The sequence below is a fragment of the Symphalangus syndactylus genome, chromosome 21, assembly GCF_028878055.3.
Source record: "Symphalangus syndactylus isolate Jambi chromosome 21, NHGRI_mSymSyn1-v2.1_pri, whole genome shotgun sequence".
In the NCBI taxonomy this organism is placed as follows: domain Eukaryota; kingdom Metazoa; phylum Chordata; class Mammalia; order Primates; family Hylobatidae; genus Symphalangus; species Symphalangus syndactylus.
In genome coordinates, this window is record NC_072443.2 from 67,239,742 (window position 1) to 67,256,058 (window position 16,317).

Genomic DNA, 16,317 nt, shown 5'->3' on the forward strand with positions numbered 1-16,317 from the left:
AAAAACATCTCAAAAAGAAAAAGACAAATAGATTGAACTATGTTAAATTTAAATTTTTTTTGTTTATCAAAAGACGTGATTAAGAGAGTGAAAATGCAAGTGACACAGTAGAAGTGGTTTCCTACACATAAAAGCAACATTGTGATCTTCTCTAGAATCAATCACTAATGAAAACAAAGACAACTCAATTAAAATATGGAAAAATGAATTAAGTTATTCCTAGAAACCAAGAAGGAGATTTCCAAATAGCCAATAATAATTTTAAAAAGTGTTCAATTTCATTAGTGATCAGGAAACAGAAGCTAAACCAAAATGAGACACTTTTTACTTTCCCCCCCAAAAAGGCTAAAATTTTTAAAAAGACTAATCATATCAAGTGTTGTCAAGAATATAGAAAAAAACATTACTGGAGAGAGTACAAATTAATAAAATCACTATAGACAACAATTTGGTGTTATCTTTTAAAATTGTCATATGCATGCCCAATTTCCCTATAATTCTGATTCCTAGTATATGCAACAGAGAAATATTTACACAGATCTCCCAAAGATATGTGCAAGAATAATCATAGAAGAATGCACTTAGAAATAATGCAATTTTCCAATAACAGTAAAAGTTCCACATAAACTGCATTATATTCATACAATAAAATATTATATGTGATCAGGAAAATGAACTACAGCTACCTACAACAACATAAAAGGATCTCAGAAACATGGTTGGCTAATAATCCAGACTTGAAGCAATATATCATATATTGCATGGTTTTATTCATATAAAGTTAAAAAGCAATAGTAATTACAAATTCACAAGTTAAGATATGACTCATCTTTGAGGCAGAAGGAGGAAGTCATAACTAGAAGGGGACATAATGGGCGGACCTCCTGGATGTGTTGGAAATATCTATTTCTGGATCTCGCTTAATAATATTTCATTGATCTATCTGCTCGTGTTTTTTGTACTTTTCTTTATATATTATACTTCTAGGGAAAAGAAGAGCATAAATTGATACCTTAAAACAAGCTTGTCCAACCTACAGCCCTCAAGCTGTATGCAACCCAGGATGGCTTTGAATGTGGCCCAACAAAAATTCATACATTTTCTTAAAACGTTATGAGATTTTTTTTGCAATTTGTTTTAGCTCATCAGCTAAAAATTAGTGTATTTTATATGTGGCCCAAGACAATTCTTCTTCCACTGTAGCCCAGGGAAGACAAAAGATTGGACACTCCTGCTTTAAAACATAATTAACATTTCAATGGATTTCCATCAAAACTATTATTTGTATTTGCTGTTTATTTGCTTGTTTTTGGCTTTCTTATTGTTCTAATAATGTTATTTATTTATTTTCCTTTTTTTATTTCAATAGGTTTTTGGGAAACAGGTGGTGTTTGGTTACACGAATAATCTTTTTAGTGGTGATTTCTGAGATTTTGGTGCACCCGTCATCTGAGCCATGTACACTGTAACCAATATGTAATCTTTTATCCCTCGCCACGCCCCCACCCTTTCCCCAATCCCCAAAATCCAATGTATCATTCTTATGCTTTGTGTACACATAGCTTAGCTCCCACATATGAATAAGAACATATGATGTTTGATTTTCCATTCCTGAGTTACCTCACTTACAATAATAGTCTCCAATTCTATTTAGGTTGCTGAGAATGCCATTATTTCATTCCTTTTTATGGCTGAGTAGTATTCCATGCCATATATATATATATATATATATATATACCACATTTTCTTTACCTACTTGTTGATTGATGGGCATTTGGGCTGGTTCCATATTTTTGCTATTGCAAATTGTGCTACTATAAACATATGTGTGCAAGGTTTTTTGTTTTTTTTTTTTTAGTATAATAACTTCTTTTCCTCTGGGTAGACACCAAGTAGTGGGATTGCTGGATCAAATGGTAGATCTACTTTTAGTCCTTTAAGGACTCTCCAACACTGTTTTCCATAGTGATTGTACTAGTTTACATTCCCACCAACAGTGTAAAAGTGTTCCTTTTTCACCACACCCATGCCAATGTCTATTATTTTTTGAGTTTTTGATTATGGCAATTCTTGCAGGAGGGAGGTTGTATTGCATTGTGGTTTTGATTTACATTTTCCCGGTAATTGGCAATGTTAAGCATTTTCCCATTTGTGCTTGTTTGCCATTTGTATATCTTCTTTTGAGAATTGTCTGTTCATGTCCTTAGCCCACTTTTTAATGGGATTGTTTGTTTTTTTTCTTGCTGATCTGTTTGAGTTCCTTGTAGATTCTGGATATCAGTCATTCGTTGGATAAATAGATTGTGAAGATTTTTTCCCACTCTGTGGGTTGTCTGTAAACTCTCATGATTATTTCTTTTGCTGTGCACTTTTTAGTTTAATTAAGTCCCATCTATTTATCTTTGCTTTTGTTGTGTTTGCTTTGTGTTCTTGGTCATGAAGTCTTTGCTTAAGCCAATGTCTAGAAGTGTTGTTCCAATGTTATTTCCCATTATCTTTATGGTTTCAGGTCTTACATTTAGTCTTTGATACATCTTGAATTGATTTTTGTATAAGGTGAGAGATGAGGATCCAGTTTCATTCTTCTACACGGGGCTTTCCAATTATCCCAGCACCATTTGTTGAATAGGGTGTCCTTTCCACACTGTATGTTTTTGTTTGCTTTGTTGAATATCAGTTGACTGTAAGTTTTTGGCTTTATTTCTGGGTTCTCTATTCTGTTCCATTGGTCTATGTGCCACTTTTATACCAGTACCATGTTGTTTTGGTGACTATGGCCTCAGAGAACAGGGTGAAGTCAGGTAATGTGATGCTTCCAGATTTGCTCTTTTTGCTTAGTCTTGCTTTGGCTATGTGGGCTCTTTTTCGGTTCCATATAAATTTTAGGACTGTTTTTGCTAGTTCTGAGAAGAATGATGGTGCTATCTTGATGGGAACTGCACTGACTTTGTAGACTGCTTTTGGCAGTGTGGTCATTTTCACAATATTGATTCTCCCCATCCATGAGCATGGGATGTGTTTCCATTTGTTTGTGTCGTCTGTGATTTCTTTCAGCAGTGTTTTGTAGTTTTCCTTGTAGAGGTGTTTCACATCCTTGGTTAGGCATATTCCTAAGTGTTTGTTTGTTTGTTTGTTTTTGCAGATATTGTGAAAGGGGTGGAGTTCTTGATTTGATTTTCCGCTTGGTCGTTGTTGGTAGATAGCAGAGCTACTGATTTGCGTAGTTTAATTTTGTATCTGGAAACTTTGGTGAATTCATTTACCAGTTCCAGAAGCTTTTTGGATGAATCTTTAGGGTTTTTTAGGTATACAATCATAACGTCAGCAAACAGAGACAGTTTGACTTCTTTTTTTACCAATTTGGATGTCCTTTATTTCTTTCTCTTGTCTGAATGCTCTGGCTAGGACTTCCAGTACTATGTTGAACAGAAAGAGTGAAAGTGGGCTTCCATATCTTGTTCCAGTTCTGTATCTTACTGGTTTAATCTAGGAGAATTGTATATTTCCAGGAATTTATCCATCTCCTCTAGGTTTTCTAGTTTATGCATGTGAAGGTGTTCATAGCAGCCTTCAATAATCTTTTGTATTTCTGTGGCATCAGTTGTAACATCTCCCGTTTCATTTCTAATAGAGCCTATTTGCATCTTCTCTCTTCTTGGTTAATCTCACTAACAGTCTGTCAATTTTATTTATCTTTTCAAAGAGGCAGCTTTTTGTTTGATCATTCAGGAGCAGATTATTTAATTTCCATGTATTTGCCTGGTTTTGAGGGATCCTTTTGGAGTTGATTTCCAATTTTATTTCACTGTGTTCTGAGACAGTACTTGATATAATTTCGATTTTCTTAAATTTACTGAGGCTTGTTTTGTGGTCTATCATATGGTCTATCTTGGAGAATGTTCCATGTGCTGATGAATAGAACGTATATTCTGCAGTTGTTGGATAGAATTTTCTGTAAATATCTCTTATGTTCATTTGTTCTAGAATATAGTTTAAGTCCATTTTTTTTTGTTGACTTTCTGTCTTGATGACTTGTCTAGTGCTGTCAGTGGAGTATTAAAGTCCTCCACTATTACTGTGTTGCCATCTATCTCATTTCTTAGGTATAGTAGTAATTGTTTTATAAATTTGGGAGCACCAGTGTTAGGTACATATATATTTAGAACTGTGATATTTTCCTGTTGGACTATTATCATTATATAATGTCCCTCTTTGTTTAAACTGCTGTTGCTTTAAAGTATGTTTTGTCTGATATAAGAATAGCTACTCCTGCTTGCTTTTGGTGTCCATTTGCGTGGAATATCTTTTTCCAGCCCTTTACTGTAAGTAAATTCGAGTTCTTCTGTGTTAGTTTAGTCTCCTGAAGACAGCAGAAACTTGATTGCACAATTCTCGTTTATTCTGCCACTCTGTATCTTTTAAGTGGAGCATTTAGGCCATTTACTTTCAATGTTAGTATTGAGATGTGAGGTACTATTCTATTCACCATGCTATTTTGTTGCCTGAATACCTTGGGGTTTTTTTTGTTTTGTTTTTTGTTTTTTTTCATTGTGTTATTGTTATATAGGTTCTGTGAGATGTATGCTTCAAGGAGGTTCTATTTTTGTGTATTTTGAAGATTTGTTTCAAGATTTAGAGCTCCTTTTAGCTGTTCTTGTAGTGTTGGCTTGGTAGTGGCAAATTCTCCCAGCATTTATTTGTCTGGAAAAGACTGTGTCTTTCCTTCATTTATGAAGCTTACCTTAACTGGATACAAAATTCTTGACTAATAGTCGTTTTGTTTAAGGAGGCTAAAAATAGAATCCCAATCCCTTTTAGCTTGTAGGGTTCCTGCTGAGAAATCTTCTGTTAATCTGATAGGTTTTCCTTTATAGGTTACCTGATGCTTTTGTCTCATAGCTATTTAGAGTGTTTCCTTTGTCTCAACTTTAGATAACCTGATGAGTATGTGCCCAGGTGATTATCTTTTTGTGATGAATTTCCCATATGTTCTTTGAGCTTCTTGTATTTGGATGTCTAGATCTCTGGCAAAGCCGAGGAAGTTTTCCTGGATTATTCTCTCAAATATATTTTCCAAATTGTTAGATTTCTCTTCTTCCTCGGGAACACCAATTATTCTTAGGTTTGGGTATTTAACGTAGTCTCAAACTTCTTGGAAGCTTTGCTTTTTTTTTTTAAATTATGATTATTATTATTATTTATTATTGTTTTGTCTTTGATGGGCTGGGTTAATTCGAAAGCCGTTTTAGAGCTCTGAAGTTCTTTCTTCTGCTCGTTTGATTCTATTGCTTAGACTTTCCAGTGCATTTTACATTACTCTAAGTGTGTCGTCGATTTCCAGAACTTGTGATTGTTTTTTATTTATACTATCTATTTCACCGAAGAATTTTCCTTTCATTTTCTGTATCATGTTTTTAATTTCTTTAAGCTGGACTTCACCTTTTTTTGGTGCCTTTTTTTTTTTTTTTTTTTTTTTTGAGATGGAGTCTCGCACTGTTGCCCAGGCTGGAGTGCAGTGGCGTGATCTCAGCTCACTGCAAGCTCTGCCTCCCGGGTTCATGCCATTCTCCTGCCTCAGCCTCCCGAGTAGCTGGGACTACAGGCGCCCGACACCACGCCTGGCTAATTTTTTGTATTTTTTAGTAGAGACAAGGTTTCACCATGTTAGCCAGGGTGGTCTTGATCTCCTGACCTCGTGATCCATCCACCTCAGCCTCCCAAAGTGCTGGGATTACAGGCGTGAGCCACTGCGCCTGGCCTCTGGTGCCTTCTTGATTAGCTTAATAATTAACCTTCTGAATTATTTTCCTGGCAATTCAGAAGTTTCATCTTGGTTTCGATCCATTGCAGGTGAGCTGGCATAATCTTTTGGGGGAGTTGAAGAACCTTATTTTGTCATATTATCATAATTGTCTTTCTGGTTTCTTCCCATTTGGGTACATTATGTCAGAGGGAAGATCTGGGATTCAAGGGCTGCTGTTCAGATTCTTTTGTCCCATGGGGTGCTCCCTTGTTTCGGTGTTCTCCCTCTTCCCCTAGGAATGGGGCTTCCTGAGAACTGAACTGTAGTGATGGCTTTGCTCTTCTGGATCTAACACCCAGTGGAGCTACCGGGCTCTGGCTGGTACTGGGGAAGTGTCTGCAGAGTCCTGTAATGTGATCCATCTTTAGGTCTTGCAGCTGTGGATACCACCACCTGCTCTGGTGGAGGTAGTAGGGGAGTGAAGTGAACTCTGTGTGGGTCCTTGGTTGTATTTTGTTTAGTGCTGGTTTTGTGTTGATTGGCCTCCAGCCAGGAGATGGCGCTTTCAGGAGTGCATCAGCTGTGGTCCTATGCAGAGGATGCAAACTTGCTCTAGGGACATTTTGTTAAGTATTCAGGTTTCTCAGGTGGTGGGCAGGGTGATAGAGCTTTCATGAGATTATGACTTTTGTCTTTGGCTACCAGGACACATAGAGAAAGACCACCAGGTGGGGATAGGGATAAGGTGTGCCTGAGCTCAGCCTCTCCCTGGGTGGGGCTTGCTGCAGCTGCTGTGAGGGATGGAGATACAGTTCCCAGTCCGATGAAGTTATATTCCCAGGCGGATTAGGCTGCCTCTGCTGAGTCATACAGTTCACCAGGGAAGTGAGGGAAAACTGGCAGTCACAGGCCTCACCCCACCCCCACACGGCGTGAGTCCTAAAGGCCAGTCTCACTCCCACCATGCCCCACCCGCCCGCAACAGCACTGAGTCTATTTCCAGGCAGCCAGTGACCAGGGCTAAGAACCTGCCCCAGACCACCAGCCTCCCTATTGAGAAAGCCAGCAGACTCACAGTTTTTCTGCATCTCAGGGAGCCTGCAGCAGTGATCCAGTTCTTTCAAAGGGTTTGTGGATTCTCTCGGCTTTCCTGGTATGTTCGTGGGGTAGTTTCTGGGGCAAACTATGATGTGGGTCTCCACATGCTGCTCTGTCCCTCACAGCAGGAGCTGCAAGCTAGTCTTGCCTCTTATCTGCCATCTTCTCTCCTGGATTTGCTATTTAAACACCTGAATCTGATTTACTTTTTAGACAATATTGGATATATATTCAGATAATTATATACACATTATTACATATAAATGCTCTTTATATGTATTATATATTTATTTATTTATATATAAATAAACAGAAATATTTGTCTGATCCTTTAATGCAAAAAAATCACTGTAATTTGAACCAATTTTATAAATCTTAGAAGCAAAATCTTTATGTGCTACGTTCGTAAATTCCTTGAAACAGTTTGTCAAATAACATAAGAGTGATAAACAAGCATTTCAGCTTGTGCATCTGTCTCAGTTTTGTAAAGCAGAAACTCCCAGTTTTGATAGAATGGATACCTTACTTTCTGATATTTTCCTCTCCCATCCCAACTCTTAGCCTGTGCAATTTTATTCAAATGAACTAAAAAACCTAGCTCCTGCTGAATATAAGTAGAAGTAGGCAGTGGGAGAAGGCCTGAATTTTGAAAAAGTACCATTTCTAATAAGACACATAAATAGATTTCCAGCAGTGATAGCGTGGAAAAAATGAGGCTAAAGCATTGAATAATCTACTTCCCTGTTGATTTTAAATATAAATATAACAGTGGCTTGCTATAATTTAACCATGCAACTGCTTACGGTCTATTTGTTTAAGATCTGAATTATTTTTAAAAGCAAAGACAAAGTTTTCTCCTTGATATGATAACAACTGGTGGTTATGCTGTTATTTCATTAAGACAAATTGAGAGTATTCCATTCATTGTAACACTGTTTATGCTATTTGAAAATGATACTGAAAAAATCAATACTAATTTACCAACTTTTTTAATTTAAGAAATTAAAGAAAAGATATTTCTTCATGACTTTTGTTCAGCTAGTTCTTTTCTGATGTAGAAAAAAGGTTAAAAGCCATTTAGCATTTTCATTTATAATTAGGTATGCATTACCCACTTAATACGCACTTCACAACTATCAGAGACTTTACAGTTTCCAAAAGCATTTTTAAGTGTTATTTTTAAACCTTCTTCTCCTGGGTCTTAATTTCTTTTTCTGATATAAATGCACTTTATCACCATATCATCAGGATCATGTATAACTGCTTTTACATTCTTATATATGAAAGAATTTTAAGGCATTTGGAAACTCTTAAAATTTATTTCTAAATGTGAGGGGTTTTGTTCTTCCTTATAAGACCCTGGTCAAAAGATAGAAATAAAAATATTTATCACCTTTAAATACACAAATATCTTAGAATCCTTCCGTAAGGAGTCAAAGACCTTTATGTTACAACTTTACCTTTTTTTGTTTTTCTTTGAATATGGCATTAAATTCATGAGAATTCTGATTTACTTCGCCTGTCTACAAAATAAATATATATTTAAAAAGTTGTTTCAAGAAGGAAATGTTAGAAATTCTGGGGCTGCTATAGGTTAGTTGACCTTGGGCAAGTAACATAGTTGTCCTGCCTTTTAATGTCTTCACCTGTAAAACATGGTTAAGAATAGCTTATAGGTATAGAATAAAGATGAATGGCACGGCAGGTGTAAAACCCTTTGCATTCCTCTGGAAAAAATTATGATGATTGTAAATGCCTACATGTCTGTATCCCTTTAAAATGCATTCTTACTGCATTTTAACCTTGAACCACTTAAAATCAATCCTGTGATGTGGTGCAAGAATTCTTTAACTCCATTGTATATTATAAAAACTGAGGTTTGGGATGCCCCCTAAGTATGTGTACTATGGTTTTGATAATATCAATAATATCGTTAATATGTCAGACTAACATATTTAAGGAAATAATATGTGGTATTTCAAACTACATTTTTTTTTTTTGAGATGGAGTCTTGTTCTGTTGCCCGGGCTGGAGTGTAGTGGCACGATCTCAGCTCACTGCAACCTCTGCATCCCGGGTTCACGTGATTCTACTGCCTCAGGCTCCCAAGTAGCTGGGATTACAGGTGCACACCACCACACCTGGCTAATTTTTTGTATTTTTAATAGAGACGGGGTTTCACTATGTTGGCCAGACTGGTCTCTAACTCCTGACCTTGTGATCCGCCCGCTTTGTCCTCCCAAAGTGCTGGGATTACAGGCGTGGCCCACCACGCCCGGCTTCAAACTACATTTTATAAACAACTTCAACACCCTTAACATTATTCAGAACGGTTCCATTGTTCTTAGGATAAGCAGTAAAATACAAAACTTGGCCTATTAACATTTGTATGGCCAGACCCCTGCCTATCTCGCCATCTTCAACTCACACCAGTCTATCAGTTGCCCTTGCCCTCTGCTTTCCACATAATATATTTGGTCCTCACAGTAATCCTATATGAAATGGGCAATACTGGCACACCCATTTAACCATAAATTAACACCTGTACACAGCGTCATACTGAGTGTGGAATATTGTACTACGATGGATTTTTGCATGTGTCTTTGGCATCTCATAATATCTCTAAATTATCCTATTGTTTGCAGATTAGGCCTGGATATAAAGAACTACTTATAAGTGGCTCCAAACTAGTTTTCAGTCTCAACCTAGAAAACCAGTCATTTCTGATCCCTAGCTTTCTGCATTTCATTTCTCAGGTCTTTTGCCCACCTCCCCACACTTTCTTCGATACTTGAAGATTGTTCACACATCTGCATTTCCTTACTGTTCTTCCGACCTGTACTTTCTCCACCACTTTCTCTGTCTAGAACACAAACTAACACGTCCAGGTTCAATGCAAGCCCCATTTCCTTTGAAAGGCTTCCCTTGCCTTTTCTCCAATTCAGACAAACTTCACTACTTCTCACTTGGAGCTCCACTCTGTTATAGGTTAATTTCACCTTTCTCACTTCACTTGATGTTTTGGGACAGTGCAGTAGGTGGTAGGAGCATGGACTCTTCACTCTGTCTGGAATTGAAAACGGACTCTCCCACATACTGTGTGTGATTTTAGGCAGGCTAGTTCATTCTTCTGTGCCTCAATCTGCTTATCTGAAAGTGAAGATCCTGATACTCTCAGAGGGTGATTGTGAGGATCAATGGAGCTAATTTACATAAAGAGTTTGGAACAATGCCTGCCACATAACGCTTTGTAGGCGTTAGCACTTTCCTTTATTTTCCTTTTCTTCTTATTTTTAATTGTATTAAAGGTTTCCCCTGTCTGCTCTGTGAAGACAGGAAGTAGTTGTTTCTTATTTACCATTTAATCTTTAGGACCTAGTGTAGTACTTGATGCATATAAATTAGGTGTTCTCCCCCTGCTTGGAGGATGAATAAATGAAGGGTCAATTAGGAGGCTCCAGCCCAGCTGCCTTTCCTTCTGCAGTAATGAAGCAAGCTTATTTGAAATGCTAGCTGTGATTAAACATTAAATAGTGTAGGATCAGAAAGTCCCATTCATGATTACCTTTTATCATAAATGTTTATCTTTTCATTGGTAGAGTTATATATTATAAGGGCATTTAAAAATTACGTCTGAGTGATATCATGGGTTTCTTTCCAAACACCTATCTCATTTTCTCAAGGATGACATTTTAAACAGCAATGACAGATGCAATGTTCTCTCACACAAGTACAGAGTAATTCATTAACACACATACATACAAAAGGAAGAGGTCTACATTCAACCTTTACCACCAAAATTTTTGATAAATAAAAGAAATTAAAAGCAGCTACAAGTGATTTTAGAAGTCAAACTAGTTTTATCATTCAAGAATGCCAGGATGATAACAGAACTCTTTGTTGACTAGACTCCTGCTGAATGTGTTTTAGGGTAGAGTTTGGGTTGAGGAAGAAAGAGATACTTAAAATAGGATCTACCTGAGTATTTGGAAGGACAGATTATATGAAAATAGCTGAAAGAGACTTTTGTAATCAAATAATTCAAAATATACTTTAGCTAAGTCCAGAGAAGTGAATGACTTGTCTAAGTTACATAGTTGGTTAAAGAGAGATTTGATTTAGGAGTATATTTCACAACAGGTAGTTTTTATATACAGGCCACATTTCAGGATGGTGTGTGTCTAAAATAAACTCAATGTGTGCTTTTGGATTACTGAATACCGGGATAAAAGCGACAAACAAAAGCCATCAATTATCTAGAGGTATGTCCCTGCAGCGTTTCTGCCATGGACAGGGTAGATTCTGAAAGGTTGTTCATAAGGCCATTCGTTCTGAAGGTCAAAGTGACATTTTACAATGGACTGCCAACCGCCAGGAAGCAAGGGAGTTGATACATTTTTATTTTGATGCATAGCTTGTTCTTATCTATGGGAGTTCATAGGAGTGGGGCTTCTGGACCTGTTTTCTCTGTCAGTAAGTAGATTGGAAATCTCATATTAAATGTTTAATCTCTGTCTCACTTTGGATTCCTTAGAAGCAGAGCCTGAGGCGGCCGGGCACGGTGGCTCACGCTTGTAATCCGAGCACTTTGGGAGGCCGAGGCTGGTGGATCACGAGGTCAGGAGATCGAGACCACGATGAAACCCCGTCTCTACTAAAAATACAAAAAATTAGCTGGCGTGGTGGCGGGCGCCTGTAGTCCCAGCTACTCGGAGAGGCTGAGGCAGGAGAATGGCGTGAACCCGGGAGGCGGAGCTTGCAGGGAGCCGAGATTGTGCCACTGCACTCCAGCCTGGGCGACAGAGTGAGACTCTATCTCAAAAAAAAAAAAAAAAAAAAAAAAAAAAAAAAAAAAAAAGAAGCAGAGACTGAGGCAAGGAGTCAAGGGCATATGATTTATTGAGGGAATCCTCTTAGGAGAAAGGCAGGGAGCGAAGAAGGAAACAGCAAGTTAAGAAGCTAATTGAGGTGTTGCAGCTGTTGTCTAGTTTCAGCCTGATCCCATGGAGAGGTTTGGGGCATGAAATGCAAAAAGGGATTATCTGTGGGTATTAATAGCCAGGGGTTGGCATATCACTTGCAAAATCGGATGTGGACAAGGAATCACCAGCATCTACTGCCAGGCTTATATGAACCATTCTGTCCTGAAGATATGGTTTATTATTTAGACAATTACTGTGGCAGCAAATGAAACAAAGAAAGAAGGCCCACATGAACTATGTGATCAGTGTTTGAGAAGGACTCAATACTGTAACATGAAGGGCATGAGTTTTAGAGTCTGAAGTCTTCTTTGTCTATATACAAGTTCCAACTTTTCCCTAACAACAAAAGCCCCAATATCAGTGAGCCTCAGGCTTCTAATCTGTAAAATGGGGGCAATGATAGCAACTGCCTCCTACAGCTGTTGTCCAATTCAAGTGAAATAATATATGTCAAAGCACATGTATTATATTTGACATGAAAACAAAAGAACAAGAAACTAGCCTATAGAAAGTTTTCAAATGTAAACTAGAAGAGTTTCCATAAGAAACTCAAGTGGTTTGAAATATATAGATGTTTGTCCAAGTTGAGAGAGGTAATAATAGTGAAAGGAAGAATTAGAGCTGTCATTTCCCTAGGGTCCATAATGGATCAGGGACTTGACATTCATTTTCTCAGTGACTCCATGTCATTGTCCTATGTGGTGGCTACTGCTGTATTCTCATTGTATAGATTTCTTAACAGAGGCTTAATGTTGTTAAGAAATGACCTAATTTCATACTGCTAGATATTTAACAAAAAGAATTTGAACTCACGCCTCTCTGTTTCACAAAATCTCAGCATTTAACTGCTGTGGTTATCCTACCAATGGCCTTTTCTACCAAAATTGATACTGTTAAAAATTTATGAAGGAGGTTGTGAGGAATTATAATTAAGATGAAGATAAAGTTCATGCACTTTAGGAACTTTCCATTTGGTTGGGGACTTGCATTTATACCCTTTACTCTTTCTGTTTCCACACTCTAGCACATGTCTCCCTGGATACAGTAAGAAATATTTCAGACATGACCCCACCACCATGTTGTGGTTCTTGTTTTTGCAAGCTCTTAGAGCCTAAGATCCTTTAACTTTGCAGAAGAAAGATTAGTTAATGGATATAGGCCATTTTACTTTCTGCATTAAAGGTAATAGAAATGCTCTTCAAGATCAACAGTCATACACCTTCTGCCCCAAAACGGAAAATTTTATGATAAGACGGGAAAGTCAATAAGGACAGAAACATTGATTTGTCCCACTTAGCCAGAAGAAAGCATATAATTTCTTCTTAATTGAGACTTTTATTCTGATATGGCATAAACAAAATAAGTTTTAACTAGGGAAACTTCTAGATGCAAGAAATTTTTAAAGCATAAAGAAGGTATGATATAATGATGTAGGACGTTTTAAAACATATTTTTGTTAAAAAGTACAGAACAAAGGAAAAGAAATATATGGTTACATAAAAGAGTGCATTAATTTGAGATATAGACATTCAACTGTTTTTGAGAGTAGACAGAATCATAACTGTAGAGAAACTCGAAGGCATAGCAAATAAATATGCTATACGGAGTTTCCTTTACCAAAGAGTCAAATTTATGATTATGGAATCTGATTCATATCATGTCTATGTTGTAGAGTCATCTCTTACCCAAGCAGGAGAAGTAAACAATTACTGTGGCAGAATCGTTCAAAGTCTGGAACAATTTCTTTATTTCTATAACATAAGTTTCTATGTTATTTTGTTCCCTATTATTTTTCCAGGTGATAGTCTTAGCTGAAATGAAGAAATCAAGTGTTATAAATATTTTTATCCTATGTCCTAAAGTAGCCACTGACTGTTTTCCATCTTCTATTTAGGTTAATAAACTTCCACATTCACTTCTTACTTCCATAGCTACAAATGCATTCAGATACAGTTAGCAATGTATTTATGTGTGAATATCTGTATATATGTATATGTGTGTACATGTGTGTATGTGTATATGGTGTGTGTAAAATCAGAAGCAAGGCCATCCCCAAAATGGTCAACATAAAGAGAACTCTGTGTAGACCAAGGGATCTCTGGTGTAGAATAACCTTTGGAACACAAGACTTGCAATGAGAAACAGACCCAGTTATTAATTCCTGTATCTACTGATGACTGAAGTAGTTTCACAAGGTGAGTTTTGGGCATGTATTTGTTAATAAAATTTCAGAACAATTACTTTTTCAAAGTAACAGACAGTATAGACATTTCTATGAGCCCTGCAGGGATAGCAGCTCACTTTTTGGCTCCTTGGATAGAGTCTCTGGGACATAATGGTTGGTGCAAAGGGAGAAATGCAAGCCTTCTACTTTATCCACATCAACAGACATAATTACTCTCAAACAAGGCTTTTGCTGAATCCAGTATGAAACATTTCAGTCCCTGGAAACACTATATATAAACGATATTAGACGCAGTATGTCTATTGTTCATCTGCTAATGTCCCCAAATGTCACCGAGGTAATTACTTGGATGACATTTATGTGATGCAGCTGGACATTGTTACAGTTAATATAAAGCCTGCCTTTGGCAACCACTTTATTTCTACCTACATCAAACTATGGGTGCATGATCGCTTTTCTTAGGAGAACGCCCACCTCCCCCAGATGACATCTCTGCCCTCAGCTTTTTCTTCCTGTGCTCTCCACATTAATATCCAATGCAAAAGAAAAAGAAAAATAATGCTATATCATATATCGTTATCTTAATATTTATGTCTGAAACTTTTAGAAATGTTTCTAAAAATAATTCACAAAATATAATAACATTGATCTTTTCTCTGTTTTTTAGTTCTTTTTTTAGAAGCAGGTTTCTATTATACCCAAGAATCTAGATTCACAAAATGAACATTGTCAAAGGCCCATAAAGTCATATTCATTCTCAAATATATTATTGGCAAAGCTAGATTTTTAAAATGTGTGCATCAGAAAAATATTATATTTTCAGAGACACAGATTACAAAATTTACCCCAAACTCACATGCAAATTGGAGCTTTGCCTTCCGACTCAGAATTGTCCCCAGAAGATTGGTGGCCAGGCACTGGTACATGCCAATATCTTGATCTGTGTGGGGGCTACTGATTGCAAGACTGCCTCCATCCAACCTGTAGTGGTAACTCACAGTAAAATCAATGTCTGTGCCATTTTGCTTCCACCTTCAAGGAAAAAAAATAAAATTATGCTTATAATATACAGAGTCAATCAGTCTTTGTCTTAAACAACATGTAGTTCTAATTCCTGCAACTATAAAAAACACCAAAAAACATGATTACATGTGGAGGTAATCCTACCAGTTTTACCAAAGGTAGCTGTCTTGGTGGGTTTGATGAGATCAGTAACTAGATTATTTGAAAGATGTACTCTTTACATGTTACATTCACCCAAATGTATACAAAGAGGAAACAGAACTCTCAACATGAGAAATAAAAATTAGACAGTCAGTCAATAATACTGGCCAACCTATTCCTTTAGTGACTTTTCAAATAACATATACCTTACCTGAACATCCACAACTGGTAGCACAAAATTGAATGTCAAAATGATTTAAAGATAGGAACTCAAGAAGCGTGTATTAAAAATGGCAAGAATAATTTTAGAATGCCAATTCAAGGCTGATAACAAAACAATAATAACCTGACTACTTCAGAGCATGATTACCTCTGTTAGTATGTTACTTGGAAAATTAATCATGTTGAAAATATTTCAATGGTACTTAGAAATGCCAAACTAAAATTATACTTTAGCAAAGCAAGTGCTGTTTGAGAGGTTTTTATTTTGAGAAGCAGAAATTCTCTTGGCTTAGCTATTAGTGAACAATTCTTTAGTACATGAATTAACTAGCTGAAGGGTCTTAGAGTTATGTTTACTTTCAAAGATTCATAACTAGTTTTAGAAATTTTATTTGGTCATTTTTTAAGACAAATGAAAACCTGATAATTATCTCTAGCCAGACTCACTTTTCCTACCTTGAAACTCCCAACTCCACCAAAATCTCCAAATATTTTGAAGCATGAATCATATATATCTAATGAGATACATTCCTAGGGCACAGGCTGTGTAGTCACATAGACCATTTTTTAAAATAAACACTTAAAACTATTGAATAATGACAAACAGTTGTACATCTAGAAAAATATCTTTTCTCACTCATTGCTAGGTTCATGGCTGAGGTCTCTAAAAGGAAAGGAAGATTAATAAGAGAAAAACAAATAATTTTATTTAATACAAATATTCCATGACATGAAAGCCTTCAGAAAAAAAAATCCTAAAAAACAGGAAAATGTGTGTGTTTTTAATTCTAGTTTTGATGAAGAGTAGACAGTCCTGCAGAAGTATGATTGTAAAAAGAGGGTATGATCTAATGATAAGAAACTGGCAGGAAGTTAGCATGGCCTTTTGTTCCAGTTCTTCTTGGTTTCTCTGTGTCTTTGAG

At 36.7% G+C, this 16,317-nt stretch overlaps 1 protein-coding gene across 10 annotated transcripts in view; it reads right to left on the reverse strand.

Moving 5' to 3' along the window:
- CNTN6 (contactin 6) overlaps positions 1-16,317 on the reverse strand; it is a 512,408-nt gene that overhangs the window by 179,274 nt on the left and 316,817 nt on the right. For all 10 annotated transcript variants that reach the window (XR_010118662.1, XR_010118660.1, XR_010118661.1 and 7 more), the window contains exon 4: positions 14,865-15,040. Coding sequence is in view for 7 of the 10 variants with exons in the window: in XM_063630727.1 (XP_063486797.1) it covers positions 14,865-15,040 (176 nt within the window). In the remaining 3 variants the exon portion in view is untranslated. The remainder of the gene's footprint in view (positions 1-14,864; positions 15,041-16,317) is intronic.